This window comes from Crinia signifera, chromosome 1 (genome assembly GCF_055691185.1).
Source record: "Crinia signifera chromosome 1, ASM5569118v1, whole genome shotgun sequence".
Classification (NCBI taxonomy): Eukaryota; Metazoa; Chordata; class Amphibia; order Anura; family Myobatrachidae; genus Crinia; species Crinia signifera.
This window is the reverse complement of record NC_139217.1, coordinates 419854764-419879165: the sequence shown is the minus strand read 5'-3', so window position 1 is coordinate 419879165 and position 24402 is coordinate 419854764. Positions and strand designations below refer to the sequence as shown.

General features: G+C 42.4%; 1 protein-coding gene across 2 annotated transcripts in view; it reads left to right on the top strand.

The window, feature by feature from the left end:
* Nucleotides 1-24402, top strand: part of ATG10 (autophagy related 10) — a 138094-nt gene that overhangs the window by 39361 nt on the left and 74331 nt on the right. For both annotated transcript variants that reach the window (XM_083151848.1, XM_083151846.1), the window contains 2 exons: nt 3747-3877; nt 11325-11438. In XM_083151848.1, coding sequence (XP_083007974.1) covers nt 3758-3877; nt 11325-11438 — 234 coding nt within the window. In that variant the 5' untranslated portion in view covers nt 3747-3757. The remainder of the gene's footprint in view (nt 1-3746; nt 3878-11324; nt 11439-24402) is intronic.

Here is a 24402-nt window from a genome sequence, read left to right as displayed (position 1 = left end):
TGTGATCCCAGCCAAGCCTGTCTGGCTTGGAAGCAATCCTGGAGATTGCTTCTCCAGCCAGTGTGACTCAGAGGCTCTGTTGCAATGTGCATGGGACCACTCATTGCATTTGACCTCCTGTCATTCACCTGCAATTTGGGCTCTTTTCCTGTGGTTGATCGCTGTAATCGCAGGAAACAACCCCAAATTGCAGGTGCATTGCATAGTGTATGGGGGCCTTTATATACAGGTCTGTCTCTTAACATTCCGCAAATGCTTGATTCAGAGATTACAGACACAACCAGATGGTCTGATTGTTTCTACTATATAGCTATCTTAGGTACTTGTTTCCTAGCACGGCGCCCATCGCATACCATGCCATAAGGTATGCCATGTTATGCAATGCGATATTCGGGAAAATGACCCTGATTGTACAATTAAATATCGCATAGCATCGCATGCCAGCAAATGGCATGCAATGCGATTTTTAATTGTACAACTCTGATGGGTGCTTACAATGGTAAATGCACCCCCATTGTCCACGCCACGCCCACTATCAATGCCAACCCGTGGCGAGCCGCGGCAGTACGTGTCCTCCGACCTTTTCTTACCCCCACTATCCATGTCAGCGTGGAGTTGATTTTATATAGTGTGGCGAGCCACTGAGCCCAAAGTGTGGCGAGCGGACGCGGAATACATGTTAAGTAATTCGCGTCCCTTCGCGGGGTTTGCCACGCTTCGGGCTCGGTGGCGAGCACACTATCTAAAATCAACTCCACGCCGACGTGGATAGTGGAGGTATGAAAAGGTCGGAGGATGCGTACCGCCGCCCCTCGCGGGCTCCCTGCGCTCGCCACGCTTCAGTTTGGTGTTGATAGTGGGGGTGGCGTTGAGAATGGGGGTACATTTCACATTGTAAGCACCCATCAGGGTGCTTGTACAATTAAAAATCGGGTCACATCGCATGCCGCTATATTGCATGCGATGAGATGCGATGGTGTATGATGGAAATCGGGAGCGCCGTGCTAGGAAACAAGTACCCTATCTTATTGCTAACGGATTGCAACTAATTCCACGTTAATGCAAATTTGGAAATACCTGTCTCCACCACCCGTGCGTAAAATACTTTATAAAATCCACTTTCAGATGCAAATTCTATGCATCACAGACTCTTTCTCAACATCCTCACAATTGGTAAAGTTGTTTATGGTAGAAATGTATGCCTTGCTACTTTCAGCATCTTAAAAGGTTATTACTGCTGTGGATGGTTTGTCTTGAATCGAACACAGTGGTTCTCCAACTCACAGGACCCCACCCACACAGATCACATTTTTCAGGTTACCCGGCAGGTGACACACTGACACATTTTAAAAGAGCCACATTTGGAGCTAATAACTTCACTTGCGATTCTGTGAGAAGACAAGCAAAACATGCTCTGTGTGTGGTCCTGTCAGTAACTATAATGTGCCCCCATGCTGCTGTGACCCACAAATCTCCTTGTCTATAGTCCGGGTTCTGGCGCTCCTTCTGTCTGCTGCTTGAAAATGACCAGTTTTTGAGGATGGTAGAGGAGGCCCCCACCTCCTCTAGCATCCTCAAAAAGTGTCTGCAGTTAGGGGGCAGCCATTTTGCGGGTCCTGGCGGCGGCACATTTGAGGGGTAATGTGGGCTGCTACTCCAGAGCAGTGCAGCGTATTTATAGCCCCTGATCACTGTGTTCAGTTTAAAGGTGTTTCTGTCATTGTCCTAGTAAATGAAAAGAAATTATTTAATGAAAAAAAAAAAAAACATTTGATCTAATATGTGAAAAATGGAGGCAACAAGGCAAAACAATGTTGCACATGCCCAGCGTAAATAGCACTATATAGCCTTTGACACGAATGCCAGGCATGCATGGTCCGATAATAATCCTGTCAGACCAACAGACATTTTATCTTACAGCCTGACACCCAGCAGATATCATGGGCATATGTTGTGATATAGGTCACTGTTTTCAATATTAGTGTTCATTCTAGCACTCTGCTCCTTGTAAATTCCTTGCAGTTCCCCCTTCCTGCCTGGGGTGTCGCTGTCTGCTGTGGTGCTTCAAGAACAATCTGGTTTGTATCTTAATGTTGAGATACAAACCAGACTGTTGTAGAAACACCACAGCAGACAGCGACACCCCAGGCAGGAAGGAGGAACTGCAAGGAGTTTACAAGGAGCAGGGTGCTAGAATGAAGACTAAATATATATAGGTTCCTCCACTGTTAGTTGGCTGTGAAGGTGCAGGGAATATATTACGGTATGACCGCCTGATCCATAATTTTGGCGCTGTCGTGCGCATACAAAGTCTAGGTGAGGCAGAGATTGACATTAATAGGATTGCACAAATATTAATAAAAAACTTTGAAAGCTATTTCTAAATTCATACTGTTCAACAAAGGAATATTAGGTTTCATTCTTCTAATTCTACTCTACTTCCTCTTCACTACCTCTGTCAGTAGGAGTTCCGCAGAGCTCAATCTTAGGTCCTCTGCTTTTCTCAATCTATACTTCCTCTCTTGGCAAACTAATCAGCTCTTTCGGATTCCAGTATCACTTATATGCAGATGATACTCAAACCAGTGGTTTTGGGCCGAGTCTCTGAATGTCTATCTGCCATCTCATCTTGAATGTCTTCTCGCCAACTCAAACTTAATATTTCCAAAACGGAATTACTTATATTCCCTCCAACTAAGAACAGTTACCATCCTGACATCTCCATCGCTGTTGACAACTCGACAATCCACCCTACCCCACAAGCTTGTTGATTAGGGGTCATCCTCGACTCTGAACTGTCCTTTCTTCCCAACATTCAATCTGTCACCAAATCATGTTACAGACATCTAAAAAACATATCCAAAATACGACCCTATCTCACAGAAGACACTACTAAATCCCTTATCCATGCACTCATTATATCCCGGATTCATTATTGCAATAGTCTCCTAACTGGTCTTCCCAAGAACAGACTCTGGCCACTGCAATCCATTTTAAATGCTGCTGCTAGGCTGATCTTCCTGGCAAGACGCTCATCGTCTGCTGATCCGCTCTGCCAGTCCCTTCATTGGTTGCCGGTATCTTACCGTATTCAATATAAAACACTTCTACTCGCATATATTAACCATACTGCACCAGCATATATCTCTTTACTTATCACAAAATATCTTCCATCTTGACCACTCCGCTCTGCACATGATCTGCGTCTCTCTTCTGCACGGATCAATAGCTCCCATTCACTATTACAGGACTGTCATCGGGCTGCTCCCATCCTATGGAATGTCCTTCCATGCACAATAGTCTCCAAACTTTCAAGTGTTCCCTGAAAACTCACCTCTTCAGGCAAGCCTATCATATTTAAGTTCTACACGCATAACCCTCTGAGGCACTTATGTATTATATAGCTTCCCTTCTGGACTTGTAACTTGGTGGGGCTGCTATGCTATTACTGATGCCTGTCATTGTGTTTCCCTCCTATATCCCTATAGATTGTAAGCTTGCAGCAGGGCCCTCCTACCTCCAAGTCTGTCTGTTGTTACCCAGTTTTTTATCACTGTCTACTATTGTAAAGCGCAACGGAATCTGCTGTGCTATATAAGAAACTGTAAATAAAAAAATAAATAATTGTATTTAATGAAATTAATTTTTTTTTGTCATTCCTTGTTTTATAATGTATCTGGTGGATTATATTTATGATAAATAATTTTAGACACATTTAGTAACCTTTATGCTCTTTGTATATGCAGGCTCTTCCAGTATGGATTCTGAAAGCAAAAATGACTTTGTCCTGGGAGAACAGAGATTCAGACACTATTGTATGGAATTTTTGAAGCATTCACAACATATTGGGGATGGCTGGGAATGGAAAAATCTCCAGGTATTAGCTGTATGAGTCACTATCTATGCATAATTTAATTTAGTACGTACGCTATTACAGCCTATTCATCAGTCTGTATTGCATTTGGTTTCTAACTTAGAACATTGGAATGAATTATGTTTTGTTTTTAACCACAGAACTATGTACTTTTCTGTTTAGTACTTTGCATAAGCTTTTAAAATGAAATCCACCCAAAATACAGCTGGTTACATTTGACAGATCTCTACATCTCAAAAAAAAGTTTATTTAAAGTTGTTTTGTATGGTTCACCCATACACTTTGTTATATTGTGCATTGTACAATGGAATGTTAAAGTCTTATAATTGTCTGTAATCCTTTTAGTTAGGTACATCATTTGAAAGGGGTGGGGAGTTCAGGTAATAGTTTATAGGTGAAAGTATTCGAGCACATGTTTTCATACCATGGTGTTAAGTACTTTATAAGGTTTTGACCTGTCAAGCATTAAGGAAATGGCAGAATAGAGCTTCCCATGTCTTGTAGATTTCCTTATCTAGGCACACACAAGAAAAAACATGTTGCAAGAGTTTTCAAGGTCCATTGTGACAGGGCTATAGAAATTCATGGGCAGAGAAATGACACTCCACAGCTGACGAACTGTTTAAAGCAGGGGCAGATTGGTCCACTGAGAGCATGTGACCGTTTCTGCTGTGACCTGTGCTCCCACAATATGGGCTGCATCAAATAATAACTGCACTCCTATTGCAGATCAGCAGTAATGTGATGGTTTTTGTCTGCTCATGCTCCTGAGTTGCACTGCTTATACATGAGTCGCATTGCTGATTAAGATGTGATATATTTGGGCATTCCTGGATGGCTACAGGCAGGGCTTAAAGTGGTCCTGGAGAGGCGGTGGAACCACTAGCACTTTTATTCACATTACACTGCATGTGGTGACCATGAGCCATATTACACCACATAGTAATGCCTCTTATTCACATTACATCACTCAGTAGTGCCCCTTATTCACATTACACTACAAAGTAGTACACCTTAAACATGTTATGCTACACAGTAGTGTCCCTTATATATAACTCTCTCAGTAGTATTAGCTGCAAAATACAAACCTGTATGCAGGAAACACGCCTTTGGCATTTCAGTTGGAGTAGCCATCCTTGAGTGACCATAGATTTACACAGCGAGTCAATGTTTCCCAGATCTGCACCAGTCGGGTACGTCGGACCATCCAACAAGCCTGGGATATTAGTTGTTGTGTGCTCAATAATCTCTGCAGTGGTATCTATTGCCACGGTTCATACAAATTTCTCTTAAGACATCTTGAAATTTTTTTACTTCAAGTGTAGATGTGTCCTCATATATCTAGCCTTAATAAGCCTCACAGGTCCGCTACAAATGAGCTCTTTGGTCAAGCAAATTCACTGGTAGGTGTATTTTTGTTGCCACAATGTGTGTTACATGCCATACGATGTGTTCATGATGCACCTGGAGACTGTGCTTATTAGTTTGATATGTGACATTTGATAAATGTGTGGGATTGGGTCTGTATATAATCCAGTGGCGTAACTATCCTCCCTCAGCCCCCGCGGTGGCGGGGAGGCGCTGAGGGGGTGTGGGCTCCGGGGGGGGGGCTGCGGGACATTACTCACTGCCTTCTGCCGCCAGCGCCTGTGCCGGGTCCCAGCTCTCCCAAGTCCCGGCTACTGCTGCAGCGCTGCTAATACAAATAGTGACACTCGGAAAATGGCTGCCCCCATACTGCAGACAGTTTTTCGTCTGCTTTTTGGAGGCAGACATTTTCCAAGTGTCACTTTTGATTTGCAGCAGTAGACGGGAGGTAACATCTCACTCACCCCGGCTCCCCTCCACCGGCAGCACAATCGCGGCCACGGCTAAGGTAACGGCCGCATTGGGGGGGGGTGGGGGGGTGGTGTTTGGTGTTTAACCTAGCGGGGGCGCCCCCCTGCATTTTCGGCAGGGGGGAGCAGAATTAGTAGTTACGCCACTGATATAATCTCCATTAGAACTTTGTATGGAAAATGCGGGGCTGCTGCATTATAGCAGTTTGTCTGCAGATTAAGAGACTCATCCGCACAAGTGTCACATAGTAGATCAATAAGCAAAGTATCCTGGTGCGTCCTAGCTGCATTGCGTTACATCTTACACACATTTTCTACAAGACAGATGCCCAATGCTAGCTGAGTCTCACATAAACTGGTGTGCCAAGAAGGGTCTGTATGGCATGACTGCAGCAAAGATGTATGAAGACATCTGTATTATTAATACTAGAACAATAGGTTTCTTTAAGTAAAGCTTTATAGTTTTCTAGAAGTGTTGTTATATTGTTGATGGTAAAGGATTTGTCTGTTTTAATAAATAAGTCAATTTTTAAAACTTAGCTGAACAACAGGTTAAATAAGCAAGTCATGTTGTTCTCACAGCACTGGAAGAATTAATCCATCTATATATTTTCAATACTTCAGTGGCCTACAGATACTTATTATACTTAGTATCAGTTGCATATTATGGTTGGGAGAGTGCAGTGTATATTATTGTTCAAATGTAGATAACACTTTTTTATGAGTCCAGACATGCTGCATTCATTCTTCATTCTGCACCTATGCTGGGAAGCAAATGAATAGCTCCTGAGCACTTTCCCTGGGAGTGAAATCTCCGCAATTTCATTGAATAGCCCCCTATGGGACATCAATGTGTTTTAAGGAGAGAAGAGCATCACTAAACCATGATTGGAGCCTTTGTGGCGCAACACGATTGGTGGAAAATCTTAATGACCGTCCCTAAAAAATGATATTGGATGCCAGGTGTAAAGTACTTGCTGTTTATTGCAAGTTATTTGGATACTTTCTTGTAGATTGCAGTTTTTTGTGCATGAAAGGTTTTTGCTTGTTCTAATGATCATTAAGGGGGGGTATTCAATCCCCGCCGCTATTCCGGGCGGGGGAAATAGCAGAGGGTGCCTCTTGAATGCTGTCTTTCCCGACAGCATTGAAGAGGCAACTCGGGAGAACAGACCCAAATTTAAAAGCTGTCATGCCCGTTTTGCCAAGAACGGCCGAGGATTGTCGATCACAGCCGTATCTCGATAATCCACAGCCGTTTATGCGGCCACACACCCTTTTCGCCTATTGACAGGCAGGACACGACTGTCGAGACGTCCTAAAGCTCACATTTGGGATTATTGTAAACTAAAAATTTGGGTGTAAAACAGATGCCAATGCTTGAGAAAAGCAATGGTCATTTTAATTTGGCAATGCCAAACTAGTTTTTTGTACCCTACAAAAGTTTTGGTGCCCCCAGTCTCTGATCCCATTGCACTCATTACATTATCAGTGCAGCCCCACATAGTTGTTGGGCTCTGTGCAGCTGTAAGGTACAAAAAGAGCAGAGATGTAAGTGGGGCTTAGAGCAGGGTTCAATATATAAATTTTATAATGAGCTTCCCATATCTGAAAATCCAATATAAACAATATTCAGTAATAGAAAATGTTTAGTGTGTTTTTGAACTAATATAGCGACATCGTTTTTTTTTCAACGAATCAATGTACACAAACTTTGTTTCATGCACAAAATTATTAAAATCTTTTATAAAATGACCTTCAGACGATGTGTCTAAGGTGTATATGAAACATGAATGCATTTCGTGTTTAGACTTTGGTCCCAAATGGTATGCAAATATCCAATTTATGGAAAATTCAAGATTCTTCTGCTCCCAAGCATTTTGTATATGAGGTCAGCATACCGCCGTTGGGGAACCCGGCAGTCGTAATACTGACGCTGTAATCCTGATACTGGTAAGAAGACCTTTCTCGGAACTCACAACACCGATCGCAATGCCGGAGCTGGGATCCTGATGGGTGGCACCCAAAATTTGCGTATGCTGGGACTGCTTAGGAGGAGGGTTTGGCTTAGGCCAGGCATGGCCAAACTATGGCCCTCCAGCTGTTTTGAAACTACAAGTCCCATCATGTCTTGCCACAGTTTTGCTATTAGGGATTGCTAAAATAATGACAATGGAATGTGTAGTTACACAACAGCTGGAGGGCCACAGTTTGAACATGTCTGGTCTAAGCAGTATAGTGGGTGCTGCTGCTGGGGGGGGGGGGGGGTATGTTTATAGTGTAGGCAGTGTTAGGCAATAAGAATGGTAGGATAAGGATTAGGCACTAAGTGGGCAAGGTAAGGGTTAACCAGCAGGCAGGGGGAGTTGGGGGGGGGGGGGGGGGTGTAAGAATATTTATACCCTGGGTGTCCGGATTCTGCACATTACAATGCCGCTGTTGGCCTTCTGACCGCAAGCAACCCAAGCTCTGGCATCCCCTATGGGAGGCTCAATCTGTACTGTTTTGTTGATTAGACTGTGGGTTACAGTTTTTCTGTGATGCATTACATGTAGAGACTTAGGGGCAGTTTAATAGGATGAGAGATTTGGTAAGGAAATATATTTTTTAAAAGCAGCAATCATTTACTCTGCAAAACCAGTTTGCTTTTGCAGTGTAAAATATTGCCGCTTTCAAAAAATCTGGAGATTTCTAGACCACGTTGGAAGACTGTCTCTAACACTTAATAAAATTACATTAAGTTTGATTATTTGATAATTCATACAATAAAAGAAAACCTTTAAGGTTTGTACAACCATAACTATGTTGTCATCGTCTACTGTCCCACTCTTCTACAAGACCAAAGCAAACCAGATGCCATGGCAACTATGACTGGGCCAGCCCTAGCCATAAATACTGTCTGAGATAGACAATTAGTTCTGAAGGACAGATGAAGGGCTCAAATGCATTTAATGTTCAGCTTGGAAAGGTTAAAATGTGTTTCACAATGACGAGACAGGCGAACAGATGAGGGAAATGTGCCTACTGCAGCAGGCCATGAGTTATCATTAGCAAATGTACCGTTTTATGTCCGTAAATCTGATCTATGTAGTATGATGTTATCCGTTTCTAACAAAGGAATACAATCTGAGGTGATTGAGCAATATCCATATATTATTTTGGAGCCATCCGTGCCATAAAGACAGCCATTTTCATAGGGTTAACCATTTTTCATTAGTCTTTGAATTTGCTAGGAACTAGTGACAACCCTGAGGCGAGAGGCCACTAATTGCTAGGAAATGTAATGCTATGTATTGGCTCCATCCACAATGGCAGCCGGGCCTGAGACTGAGCGTTGCGTATGATCCTCCATGACCCGAAGAAATAGTTATAGAAAAATAACACCGAAAACAAAAAAAGTGCTTCACTTTCCATCTATCCCATCCCTTTGTTTATAAGGAACTGATCTGTTAATAAACAGAAATATGCTGATATCCGTGCTATCGTATGATGTTTTGAATGTATTAAGTTGTTTTGGAACACAGTGGCTCCAGTCGAAGAAAATTCTGTTTTTTTTTGCCCTTTTAGTCTTGAATAGCTTTTGTATGACCTTTTAATTCAAGTAAACACTTATGATTTCAGATTAATTACTTGTTTGTGTTTAATTATACATATTTTTTTTAAATGTAATTTCTTGTAATGCCAACATTTGACATTTACAAATAAATTCTTGGCATATAAATAACATTCATGTAATAGTTGAAGTATTTATAGTGCGTTAAATTGTATTCCGTTACTATGTCAACATTCAGAATGTCGACATAGTGTCCACCAGAAGACATCGCTGACTATGCCATGACACATGGTATCCTCCGTCACTCCGTTTCACCCCTTCATCGGCCGGGTAAACATCGTTCTGATGAATAGCCGTCAATTTACCGACGGACGTTTTACTGATGGTCATTATACCAACACCAAAAATACCATAGTAATAGTGTGCCGAGCGAAGTGACACACCGTTCCCGAAGCATGGCAAGCGCAGGGGTACACTTAGATGGTGTCACATCGACATAGTCACCAAAAATACTACGGAAACAGATGTTGACACGTTAAATGTTGGCATTTTGACTATGTCGGTAAGTTGAACACGTCGGCATTATAAATGTCAGTGTACTACCAATGTCTGTGTTTTGACTATCAGTAAATGGGTATAGGTATAATGACCGTCAGTAAAATGTCCGTCGAGAAATCAACTGAACCCGTTCTGATGTGAAGGCTGACTTAGGAGGGGAAGGGGGTGGGAACTGACAGCTTGACAGACTTGCTTTGTGGAAATGCACTGTACATATTTCTATGTAGAGGCTTCAGTAGGTTCATTTCTTATCATTGTCATCTATATTGAAACCCACTCTGACTAAAAATGTTGTAGGAGCTGTTTGTAATGGGGGTATTTGTCAGAGCTGTCATCAGAAATGGTGGGTCCAGCGACTGACCAAATTAGGTATGTCCTCCTCATGCTACCATACTCCACCACTTGGTAACATTACCATAATATGTCTAAATGAAAAATGGGCCTTATTGTTAATGCAAGTGGGAAACCCCTTTACTGAAGAGCATAAGGGGGGGACAGGGGATCTGGAACAAAACAGACACAGGAGAGGACTGTTGACTGTATGGGAGCTAGGGGGTGTAGTCAGGACAGAGAGAGGGGATGGAGGCACAATGGGTACTGGTGGTTAGGAGAGGGGAGCGGCTAGAGTGGAGGGTGGGGACTTCATTTATGTATACATAGGAGATCATTCTTTTTGATTCGCCCCGTCGCAAATTTGCAATGGGGGCCGATGGTGAAGGCCTGCGAATATTCACTTATGCGCATGTGCAGGCCTTCTGTGCAGGTGCCCTCGGAGACTTGTGCATTTTATGCTAGACAGCCCAAGAATTTACAGGAACTGGACCCTTATTGGCAAGAAGAATGGGCAGCTTTACCATCTGAGAAAATAAAGAGCCTCATCCACAACTACCACAAAAGACTACAAGCTGTCATTGATGTTAAAGAGGGCAATACACGGTATTAGGAACTGGGGTATGTAAACTTTTTATCAGGGTCATTTGGAAAAAGAGTAAACACAGTTGTTTGACAATAAATGACTTCACCCAACCACTAACCATGAGTGACAGAAAAGTTTGTGAGTTTTCATTCATGTGGCCAGAAAATCACAAATTCTGCTAGGTATGTAAACTTATGAGGACAACTGTATATATAAGTGTGTGTGTGTGTGACAAGACAAGACCGTCCCCTTCATGGTGTCTTTATTGTACTTTGCTGCTGTATGGTGGTATGTTTGTTTAAAACTGAAGTTTATCTGCATACAGTAGTTCAAATTTGGAAGCGTTAGTTTTGCGGTTTAGTGATCCTCTTTTAACTGTACTCATAGTTGCTTTCCTACTAAGTTTAAGGAGCAGCATACATTTATATCATTGTCTTTGTAGGGTTTTGTTAAAGGCTAAAGTCATTCTACATAGATTAATGACTCCTCATATTTGGATGTGTAAGCGGTCAGAGAAGAAATGTAGGGGATCTGACTGTCACAGTAGTTACACAGAAATTCTCAGTCTTCTATTTTTGCCTGCAGGGAAGTGATGAAGGATACTTGAGGAAAACTTGCTACCAAACGAGAACTATTGGTAAAGAAACAAGCCATTTGAATGAAGGTGACAATGACCAGCCATCTACTACCAATATGGGGGTGAGTCTTTTTAATTATTCTGGGGTAGATATATGAAGCAGTGATAAGGGAGGAGAAGTGATAAAGTGCCGGGTACTTTATCTCCGGCCAATCTGCTCTTGACTGTTAAGGGCCCCTATACATTGTCCTAGGGACAAGTCAGACCTGATTTCCCCTGCAGCTCCCCGGGAGGGGGACGCACGATAAGGCACTTGTGCCAAGTTTTGCATATGATAAATCGCATGTGCAATAGTGCTCTCTCGCTTTGATCTCTCCTCCAATTCTGGTTTATTTCCCCAAAGGAATACGGTATGCTTGTTTGACTGTCGCTACAATAAGTAAATCATTGTAAATCTATAAGGATTCTAGAGAGACCTTTTTAAACCCCATCTCCCCTGGCAACTTGTTGGTGTATTACGACCTTGCAGAACTGATTATCTCTGTCTGTAAAATTGGTTTTGTTGTGCATTGCTAAGAAATAAATTGTTCACGATCTAGAACTGAAAATGAAATGGTCATTTTGTGGCCAAGTATAAGCATTCCATGCTTATAAGGATTTAAAGAGCTGGAATGCAGCCTGTACTGTGATATTAAATACATTAATTAAAAAAATGGGTACTTGTGTATTTTGGCGGCGCCCCTGATTTCCATTGCGCGATGTTTTAATCGCATCGCATGCCATGCACCCGATGGCATGCGATGCGACGCGATTTTTGCCCCTATACGATGAAAGATTGTATAAGCACCCTAAAGGGTGCTTTTAAGCACCGTAATGGGTGCTTACAATGTTAAATGCACCCCCACGCCACCCCCCCACTATAAACGTGAACCCGAAGCGTGGCGAGCACAGCGAGGCCGCGAGGGGCGGCGGTACGCGTCCTCCGACCTTTTCATACCCCCACTATCCACGTCGGCGTGGAGTCGAGAATAGAAAGTGTGGCGAGCGCAGCGAGCCCGAAGCATGGCAAGCGGACGCGGATACCTTCACAGGTATCGGAGTCCCCTCGCGGCCTTCACAGGTATCCGCGTCCCCTCGCGGGGCGCGCTGTGCTCGCCACGCTTCGGGCTCGGTCGCTCGCTTAGCTCGCCACACTTTCTATTCTCAACTCCAGGCCGACGTGGATAGTGGGGGTATGAAAAGGTCGGAGGACGCGTACCGCCGCCCCTCGCGGGCTCACTGCGCTCGCCACGCTTCGGGTTCACGTTTATAGTGGGGGGGGTGGCGGGGGGGTGCATTTAACATTGTAAGCACCCATTAAGGTGCTTATACAATGTTTAATCGCATTGTATGGCATTGTATGCCATATACAATGTCATATAATTTTAAAATTGTATGGCATTGTACAATATCGCGCAATATCGCGTTGCATCACATACCATCGTATGCCTTATGGTATGCGATGCGATGGGCGCCGCCAAACTACACAAGTACCAAAAAATGAAAGAAAAGCATATACAGATGGAGCGGGTCTCTTCTTTGCAGGGTATGGCGACGGCGACGCCAGCCCCAGCCACCCCCCCCTAACCCTGTCCGTCTCCCTGAAGTGGAGACGAACAGGGTTCTCGTCCCCCCATCAACGGGAAACTGAGACGCGTGTGCGACGCGAGATGCACGCGCGTCTCAGTCAGACGGACACCGGGCTGCTGGCGGATCACCAGCGGTGACGTTCTGGCGATTCGCCAGCAAGAGGGAGCCTAGCTCCATCTGTATATATCACAAATAACTCCTCTTTGTGTATGATTTACTGTTTTTTTTTATTTAGTGCTTGTGCATTGTAGTTGTGTATGCTTGTCGCCGGAGCATGCAAGGATAGAGGGCGTTATTCAATGTAGGGCCTGACAGCCGTGACCCTGTCCCGTTCTGGGCCGGCTCCACAGTGAGTTTGCAGGCGGGATTCAATGTCCTGCCTGCCGAGCGCTTAAAAAGGGGCGTGGCCGTGAGAAGCGGCCAGAAATCGGAGAGCTGCGGCCGGGAGCTTGGCAATTCCCGGCCTTTCTCGGCAGAAGGTGCCCGACTTCTTGTGAACCCCCCCCCGCGCGCGTCGACCCCCCCGCGCGCGTCGACCCCCCCCGCGCGCATCGACCCCCCCCGCGCACGCCGACCCCCGCGTCGACACCCCCCCCGTGCAGCCGGTACCTCCGTTGTGGATCCCGGCAGTGCAGTATGGTCGGAAGCACTCGTAAAAAAAAGTGTCTTTCAGAAAATGGCTGCCCCATAGGAAAACCCGTTTAAAAAAACTGTCTTTCGTATGGGGGCAGCCATTTTCCAAAAGTCACTTTTGGAAAATGGCTACCCCCATACGAAAGACAGTTTTTTAAAACAGGTTTTCCTATGGGGCAGCCATTTTCTGAAAGACACTTTTTTTCATAAGTGCTTCCGACCATACTGCACTGCCGGGATCTGCAACCGAACTCAGGTACCGGCTGCACGGAGGGGAGGGGGGGGGCTGCATGGAGGGGAGGGGGGGGGGGAGGGAGGCAGCGCTGAAGGCTGCACTGGCTTTGACCCTGTATTTTACATACCACCCTGTAGGTGGTATGTAAAATCTTAAAACATAAAGAGCAGTATCCATTCAGCCTGGTGAATTTCCATCACCAGTAATTGTTAACCATTGATTACCGAAGGCGATTACGAGTAGAACATCGTGTGCATTTTTGTTTCTTAAGCCTAATGACTTGTTTATTTTACTGAAACCAAAATAAATACATATAATATACTGTGGAAAGTGAAACCTAGAAGAACTTTCTCCGCAATGTAAATAATTCTAACCATTGTACATCACCTTATATTGATGTCATTGATTATCCTGACTGCTCAATCACTTGGTATGTTAATATAAGCCATTATGCGGGGTGAATGATGATCTATTTGCTTACTTCTGGATAAGACATGTCTGTACCAGGTGCAGTAGAGCACATCCTAATGTAAAAAGTGAAGAGACATATTTGTTACTTTCACATTTTAAATGGATGTTTCTTAGATTAACTCCGAGTGAGACACGAGCAGTTCTCAGTAGTCAATCAATAGAAATATGAGGACATGAGTCATGTTTCTTCATCAGTATCTCGCTGTAATGTTCAATCTGAAATTGTTTTCTTTTCTTCTGAATGAGATGGGGTAATGACTGTACAACCAGTCCTCAGAGGATGAATCTATGATGATGCATAAAATAGAAAGCTCTGGGTGCGAGATGGGAGATATACTATTACAGAATGTTCTGATATCTGTGAGGATGTTTTGGCCAATAGCTTGTCAATTTTCTGAATGACCATATAATGTTTAGTATGATTATTACTACAGTAAAAGTGCAATTACAGTTAGAGTAGGGTATTTAAGTGCTATGGGTTTTTATTACATTAACGATTAAGTTTAGTTAAAAGTAAAGTTTTGTTCTCCCCTCTGCCAGCTAACAGAACATTGGTTGTTCCATGTCTGGGATAACCCCAGAACAGCAAAACTTGTAACCACCAATGCTGCAATACTTCTTATCAAGGTGGGCAGTTTATAACCCAGGACTTGATTGGACAGAGGCCAAAAATCTTTTACATTTCGTCAAGCATAAATTTATCATGTTGGACAGATTCTGATCAAATTGACCATTTGAAAGACATTTCAAAGTGTATACAGTATATTAAAGTGTCCATTTTAAATACTGTTCCTCTACCAGGATGAGCCAGGGTAAACGTTAAGTGACAGTGACATTTACCGCAACCAAAGATTAGCTAGGATATCCCCTGAGCTGGAGATAAGTGAGCGTATACCATGCATGGAGTGAGCCAGCATAGAGGGAAGTAAGCTGAGTTTATGAGAAGAATATCCAGCATGCAGTAGGTGAACTAGAATATTCTTGGCATTGGATTTCCACCATAGAAACATAGAATTTGACGGCAGATAAGAACCACTTGGCCCATCTAGTCTGCCCCTTTTTTAAACATGTTACCTCAAACCATATTTGATCCTTATTTTTTTGTAAGGATATCAATATGCTTATCCCAAGCATGTTTAAATTGTACTACTGTATTTGCGTCTACCACCTCTGATGGTAGGCTATTTCACTTATCTACTACTCTTTCTGTGAAAAAATTCTAATGTATTTATATCCTTCTGGAGATATGGCCTCCAGAACTGAACACAATACTCTAGGTGAGGTCGTACCAATGACCTATACAGTGGCATTATTACTTCTTTTTCACCATGCAAAGGGTGAACCAGGATATCCTCAGCGTGAGCGACTAGTCACTGTATGCTTTGAGCAGCAATGAGAAGGTTATGCTCCTTGCAGATGGTGAATCAGGATATCCTCCAGGTTGGAGGGGAGTCACTGTATAACCTGAGAAAGAAAGAATCGTGGGGTGCTCAAAGGTACACAACAAATTAATTAAAAATGTATTACATTTTTTATTCATTTGTTGTGTACCTTTCAGCGCCCCGTGCTTCTTTCTTTGTGCTAACATTTGGAGGCTGGCATTCCTCCAGCGTGGTGGCTGCAGGGTGACACAATACACCACTCTAGTCCCTAGCGCCAAAAACACCTTTTTTTGTTTTTTCAATACTGTATAATCTGAGTTGCTATGAGAAGGATATTCACCAGGTAACGGGTGAACCAGTAATATCCTGAGAGCTGGAGGCTAGCCATCGTATGCTCCATGCAGCTAACAGAAGTATATATACCTTGCAGACGGCGAATCATGAAATATTGTCCATCAGTATTCCGTCAACTCACCTATGCAATAAAGTCGAATCCGCATTGTCGAATTTGTTTTCGCCAATGCACAGACTTTCTGACTGTTGGAATCATGATCTTTTTGTTATGGATTTAGCAAATATTTCTTTGTAAGTTTGATGAGTGTATTAAGAGATGTTGGATTTTGATCCAACTAATTGAGTAGTTCCGATAGAAGACTTAAATCTATGTTATATGACAAGAATAAAACCTTTATTGAATTACACATTTCTAGGACATATTTTTAAAGCTGTTTTGCATTAAATGCTATGAATTGGGGACCTGTAAAATCTAAAAGCCCCGTACACGATGCGATTTTTGACCAATTTCACCCAATTCCGACGGATTGGGTCCAGAAATCAGGTGAAATCGACCCAAATTGCATGCGCGGTCCCGTGTGCATCAGATCCAGAGGTCTGAGCTCTGAGACTGCCCCCCTCCCAATGGTGGGGAATGGTTTTGCATGTGATACATTGCATGCAAAGTAAAATCGGGCCCAAATCGGACAAGTGTATGGGCACCTTTACCCAATGATGAAGTTACTGGACAGCAGGTAGGCCCAAAACCCCTCCATGTAATTGCAAAATGTTGGGCAATTTTTCTCTTGACCATCCAGTTATAGAACTGGGAGAGTGTCAGACACTTTTTACAGGGAGCTCTGTGACCTGGCTGATCAGTTTGTGTATTCCAGGTTGGTCCAGGGGTCGCTGCTGGAGAAGTTGCTCTTGCTGGGCTTCTGGGTTCCCAGCAGAGATGGGGAAGAAGCAGGAGACAGGGCTGGCACCCCTTGGATGGGCATGCAGGGCTCCAGCCTTTTGGTGGTGCAGCACTCGAAGTCCCCATACTCGTTGCTCTCCTCCAGCAGCCATATCAAGTCCACATTACCCAAGGCAGGCTCCCAACTGCAGTAAGAGGGCCAGGGATGAGTTGGCTGAATTTTTCTGATTAAACTCCAGCCTGGGAGTTTGATTGCAGGATTTGCCCACCTCTAGAAATGGCCCTGCTGCTATCTCATATCTTTGTTGATCACACCACAATCACAATCAGTTCCTTCATTGCTTACCTTTATTGTACAGAATTAAAAATAAAATGTAAGGATATTAACCAACTACACCAACATACATACATCTCTCACCTTAATATATCTCCCAGCTCAATTGCTCCACTCTGTGCTAGATCCACAATTATTAGCTGCTCCTATTCCCATTTATTGGGCTGCACCCACTCTGTGGAAGGCCCTCCGATGCAAAACAGGGCTTTTCTCTAATCTCCAAACCTTTGCGTATTCCCAGAAACGCCCCTCTTCAGACAGCTTATAAAATTACATAATAACCCACATAACCTCTGTAAAATATTCTACTCCATTCCCTCCCATCTACACACTCCACATATAACTTTACTGATCTCTCCTTATACACAACTGACCCCAAGCCAAAATTTCTATGTGACTGGTCCACCAAGAATATTTGCAGTTTGGCTGGACCCATATGCAGTACCATAAATAGCATTTACCCTTGTGTATCAATGCCTATTTACCTATACATTGTGACCTTGTCAGCAGAACCCTCTTATCATTTGATATTACCCAGTCTTGCTTTATCACTGTTCTTTTACTGTTTGTTCCCAACTGTAAAGCTCAACAGAGTACACTGGTGCTATATAAGTGATTGTTAATGATACTAATGTTAAGGATAATAATAACAACAACAATGGACCATTCAAAATATTTTTTCAATTTAATTGCAGATGCTCAGGAATATACAACAAACAGTTATTCAATAAAGTAATGTTTGTTGCATTTTCTTTCGCACTTCTTTTTGTTATAAGTAACTCGCCTCCATTTCATCTATTGGGTGCATCCCATTGGTGCATGGCTACCATGGCAGTTGAAAAAACATATGCTCAAATTATTAATTTTTTTTCCATTGGCACCCATATATATATACCATCCATGTTGTCTATGTTTGTGTAGGACAGCTGGGGATGTTTCTCAGAGAGACACAAGGAGTCATACTATATACAATCCCAGGGGGTGTTTCTTTACCCAGCTGACTAAGGTGTTACCCATTTGTGGATGATTGCTGTGCCATATTTCGAGGAAAATAAATCAACAGTAATTATTTTGACTTTTACAGTTCTCTTTGGGCATGTGATCTGTAAATCTCCAACTAGAATTTCTGGCAGGAGACCAAAAGATTTATTTTTTTCGTTTTACTCACTTAAAAATTGGCTTAGTGGTATTTTGAGTCCTTGATGAGACCGATGGAAACTGGAAAAATGCAACACTGAATTTGCAGCTGTTTTCTTGTACAAATGAGTCCAAATTGTAATGCTGGGTACACACCAAAACGATTTGGATTGGATGCAAATCGTATGCAAATTGTATGTAAATCGGATCGTACGATTTGCATACGATTTGCATACGATTTGCATACAATCCGATCCCCTCTGTATTCAGATGAATGGATCTTTTACAGATCCTACCTGCAGCAGGTAGGATCGGATTCAGATCCAATTCAGATCCAACCAAACGATTTTGACCAAATCTGCATCCAATCTGCATCCAATCAGTCTGAATTGGATCCAGATTGATGGGATTGTGCCAAAATCGTTTTGGTGTGTACCCTGCATTACTCTGGACCAATACAGATATTAAGATCCAAGAATGAACTTAAGGTACTTGTGCAGTTTCACGGACGGCAGTTACGTAGTTAGCATAGTGTCCCTGTCAGTATCAACGTAGTGTTCCCATTCGTGGCTAGCCGGAGCTTACGTAGTTAGTGTAGTCAGTTAGCGTAGTCAGTCAGCGCTTATTACATTGTGTGGGAACCATTGACCATTTTAACCTGCCTGACATGACAGGTGTGAATGTGTTCCTGAAACACCCCCACTATCCACACCCGCCCGAAGCGTAGCAAGCGTATACGTCCTCCCGACCTGTTCATACCCCCACATCCACGTTGGCGAGCCTGAAGCTTGCCGAGCGCACGTGGAATACACATCAAATATTCCGCGGCTCGCTACGATTGCCACGCTTCGATAGTGGGGGTTTGAAATGGAGGCATTTGCCAGTATGTGACATGGAGCACTGGCAGATGCGTCCTTTACTGTGCATGAGACGCATTTGCACACCGCACCCCCCCTTTGTGCACAAGACGCACGCGCTTCCGAACCCCTAACCCTGTCCGTCTCCCTGTAGCGGACACAGGCAGGGTTGCCGTACCCTGCCGCAATAATTACTGTCTCAGACAGATGGAGCGCCTCTCCGTCGGTGCCCGCATGATCCCCTCTCCGCCAGCGTTTGCCAGCACAGGGGATCTGGCGGTTACCAGCGCTGTGTGAGAGGCGATCACTAGGCTTGCCAGGGACGCTGGGGACAGAGCTACAGCTCCCAGAGACCGTACGGTGACTAGCTGCCTGACTGGGACACTATGTTGACTACGCAAGGCAGCCGTTCGGCTACACTGAAAACGTATCTTCGCCTACGCTGAAAACATAGCATAGCCTGCCGCCGTGAAACTACACAAATACCGAACTTAATAGTTGGGCAAAGTTGAGGCACATTATTGCATAAAATTATATTTAAAACCTTAATACTCATAGAGCTTTGTTCAACAGAATACAGAATTTGATGAAGCAATACCTTGCCAGTAAATACTCTATTTACAGACATGACATAACCAAAGACAGACCAACACTGAAGAACAGACCGTCATATGAAAGTGCATGTCTCAACATGTTTTCTCTGCAAATCAGAATTGTATTAATTGTGATGTAAAATCAAGTCAAATAATGACATAGCTTCTGCCATGAGCTTCTAAAGCATGATTGTTCTAAAGGTATTCAGCAACATTTCAAACTTTAAAGATAATTTTAGAATGTAATTTATTACCTTGGAACCTTTTGTTCACAGTGTACCACTTTATTAGTAGAATATTGAGAAACCTTTTCCTGTACATTCCTACCTCACCTCTGGACTCAGAGTTGAGGATCGCACCCGATTTTATATCGGATGCGATGTATGTAATGTATTCACTGCCAGAGAGCAGTGAATAAATTACATAGGAAAATCGCATTACAAAACACAACATTGCCAATTCATGTTTACATCTCTTTATCATGGCTATATTTAATGTTTCCTATTCTAATAGAATACATCTTTCATATGTCAATGAAATTTATTTAGCATGAATTGTCCAATTTTTCTTTTTGCCCCCCCCCCCCCCCCCCCCCCCGGCCAGATTAAATGAAGACACTGAGGAAAATTTAATAGGATGAAAGATTCAGAAAGTGAGAGATTTGGTAATTTTTTTTTACAGCGGCAACCATTAACACTGCAAAATCAAACTGCTTTTGCAGTGTAAATGATTACAGCTTTAAAAAAAACTGGAGATTTCTTACCAAATTTCTCACTTTCTGAATCTCTCACTGTATTTTTTTATGTGTGGTCACAGAATAAAGGCTGAAAGAGTTTTTTTTAAAGGAGGTCAGATTGTAACTGTTCTTTAATTAAAAGAGAGATACCATGATTTGAATTTGTCCAAGCAGTTGGTTCCTTAGTTCCTGAACAAAATGTACTTAAAAAATGAAAATCCACTTTAGAACCCGTAGTTTCTTTTCTAATACACAACATTTTAAGTTTAAAAGGTTTATTCATTAAATTGATTATGTACATATTCTGTTTCATGTAGATTGTTCCTCTGACCTTTGACTATTCTCTGGTTGTCTGTTTCGCTTAACTTTTTTTGTCTTTGTGTACCGCACACCCTAATAATTTACCGTGCACACCACGGCTATCAGCAATCACAAACAAAAAAACATTTCACCAATTTTGTGTTTTTTTTCTTCCATAATTCACTAATCCACAAATATGTGGCCATGAATTGGAGATATTTTACAGGGATTCGCAAGAGCAGATTTTCAAAGTGCCCATTTGAATAAAATACTAGTAACGGTCTGCAAATCTGCTGATGTTTAACATACAATAGCGATTTACAGCCACGAATGACCGGTGAAATCAAACTCATTTAGACATCCTGATTTACTGATTCCGATAAGTTTTCTTGATAATTTTGTCAAGTACCCCATATTTTGCCGATTTTTTTTTTTTTTTATTAGACAATCATCTGCAAAATGCAGGATTGCACTAATTGATTTCCTAATACAAGCCCAGAAATAGATATTTTAAGTAATAAGAAATCACTCCCTAAACTTGCTTCTACTTTTTAAACATATTTTTATTCCTATATATCTATTTATACAATATGTTGTTAAGGAATTATTTACATTCCCTGATATGGTGGTGTGTGCATTTCTGTATTAAATTTGAGTAATACGACTGCAAATTATTTGTTAAGCATCTGATAATGTTCCATCAAAGTGTGAATTTATCTGTATGAGAAGTCTTTCATTTTCCTACTACATAATCTTAAAACTGGGTTCTCTATCCCAAGTGGAAATCTACTTGAAGATTATTGAATTATTTCTTTGATTTTGTTCATGTCTAAAAAGAACTATATTTACAAACAGTGTCCCAAGTGGTTTGGCAAAATTCTGTTTAACTGATTTGTATATACTTATGTATATACTAGTACACCCGCTTAAAGCTAATGCTTCGAAAGCTAGTAGATATAGTTTTACTAGTTTCGAAGTCATACAGACGCTAGACTTTTTTCATTTTAATTTTTTTAACAGTGACAAGCAGGGAAAAAACACTTTCCATGTATTTGGACTGTCAAGAACAGTGCACTTTATTAGGAGCTGACATATTATGAGAGGAATGCAGGAAACTCAAGCTTTCACATATGCCAGCAAAGGACTGCCAGTGATTGACGAATCATTTCAAACCACAGGCCACAGACAGCAGAGAGACATCTCAGCAGGGATGTGCAGGTATCAGACTGGCCTTCATTCCCATGGAATCATGTAGAGCGATGCTGCCCGCTGTTATGTTCCGCTCACATGTTGATAATATACTGTAATATTAGAACATGGAATGCCAAGATGGCAACGCAAGGAGTATTGCAACCGAAGACTTAGGGAGGGTGCACAACTGAACAACGGGAAATCGGGGAGATGGTAAACCAAGACCATGCCTGATTGCCTGTACACACCAGAAATGTTTTCATAAAAATTTTCTTTTTTTTAAAAATATTAATATGCATTGTCACATACAATATTTTCCAGTTTCCGCGCCTTGGTGACCAGATTACCGCGCATATTGCAGATACTCACTGTACGATCTGGCTGATATGTTGTTAAGTCAGCCAGAAACAACATCTTGCATTAAGTGTGTACCCACCCTTAACCTAGAGCTTGCTACGTGTCATAATTTAAATCACAACAGACCTTTAAATACTGATTTGAATAACAAACCTATGGTATAGGTTGCAGAGTGTTGGATGCCACACTATTTATTATTAAATAGCCAATAAGTGTAGTGTGCACTCTTCCAAAGTGTTATTAGACAAGGGAGGAAGAGGGGGTCCTATAGATCCTAATGGGTTGGTCAAGAAGTGGAGACTTTGCCCATAGCAACTAATCAGCTTTGAAGTAGCATTTATCAAGTACATTCTATAATATGATAGACAGAATGATTGGTTGCTATAAGAACCTTTTCCACTGGTCCAATTCTCTCCACACATCAGTCCCGGTATCCTCTCACTTAGGGGTACATTTACTAAGATGGGAGTTGTATTAAAGATGGCAGTCTGAGTATAGATTTGCAGGCACACCCAACCACACACCCAAACAAGACTGCAACACGTCTGTGTTTTTGCCACTCGTCAACATCCACAAATGGTGTCTGATTGTCAATCGCTCTTCATAAAGATAAGCGCTGTGAGCGGCACCACTGTTAGACCTTGACGCATGCGCAGTTTGCCCGTAATTGCTCAGTTACAAAAATATGAGCATAGCATTCCGTAATCTTTACTTTTAATCATATTGTAGAATGTTATTTAGAAGCTAAATGTCTATAAGCTAAATTCTGTCTGCCATTATTCTGTTATTTTGGGCATTTGTATGGTGATTTTTTTTGCTCCATTTTCAAATTGAATGTTAGTTAATAAAGGGATCCTATATTCACCTGTGTAAAAGTAGCAATGTTTTGCAGATATTTGATTTTGTGCAGCCAATATCAGGCTTTTCCATTTGTGGCAAAATTGCCACGATTGTTGGGACTAACAAAATATTGAATAGATTTAACCTAGATTTTATTTTTGCAATTGGTGAAAGGCGTATTTTAAATGTCACTTAGATTGACCTGGTATGGTATAACTTACCGAGGGATTCTGATGGTCTTTTCCCCAACGTCGTAATCCGGACTGTCCAGAGACCGACAGGGGGGGCGAGCATATTCAAGCTCCTTGCGGGCTTGGTGGTGAGCTTCCATCGCCACCTATTATATTCTGCTTCTATGGGGGTTGTGTAAGTCAGGATTCCAACTGTTGGGTTCCTGATAGTTGGGATTCCGATGTCTGAAAAACGACCATCGGAATCCTGACGGTCGGTGAGTCATCCAGCACCTGGTTCAGCTGTCCTTTATTTTGGGCAGGATTTTGTGTGATACCAGTACTTTCTCCCTTTCAAACTGAGCAAATAAGCAATTGCTTAAGTGCATTGCAACAAACTTACTGGTAGCTGACATACTGGGGTTCATTCAGATGTGATTATGTAGTTAGAGTTGTACAAGGTACAGATTATCAGGTCTTTGCACATGTGCAAACAGAACCTGCAGCGACTATTGCAGGATGGCATCAGACTGTCTGTAATGTACAGTGTAATGATGTTTAGGGGTGGAAGGAGACAGAAACAATCTCCATTTCTCCAAATGGAGGCGTGTCTCCTGTGTTGTAGGGATGGGAAGATTTAATGGCCTCTAGGTAACAGCTGTGTCAGTGTGCTTGCGTGGCCCTGTGGGTCCTAGAATGCAGTCTTCTAGGGCTTGCGTGGCCCTGTGGGTCCTAGAATGCAGCTTTCTAGGACCTGTGGGCCCTAGAATGCAGCTTTCTAGGACCTGTGGGTTCTAGAACGCCTCTTGCTGCATTACCATATCAGTGTTCTATTGATGCTGTTTCTATGTTGACGGTAGCAACTACAACTCAATGAGGGCCACTGTACATATGCTTATGCCGCATTAAACTGTGCCCTGATAAACCAGCCTCCTGCCAGGAGAACTATAGGGTATTTGGTAAAAATAAGAAGTATACAGATATAAGATCTATTCTAACACAAAACTAATTCTTCATTTACTTACTAAA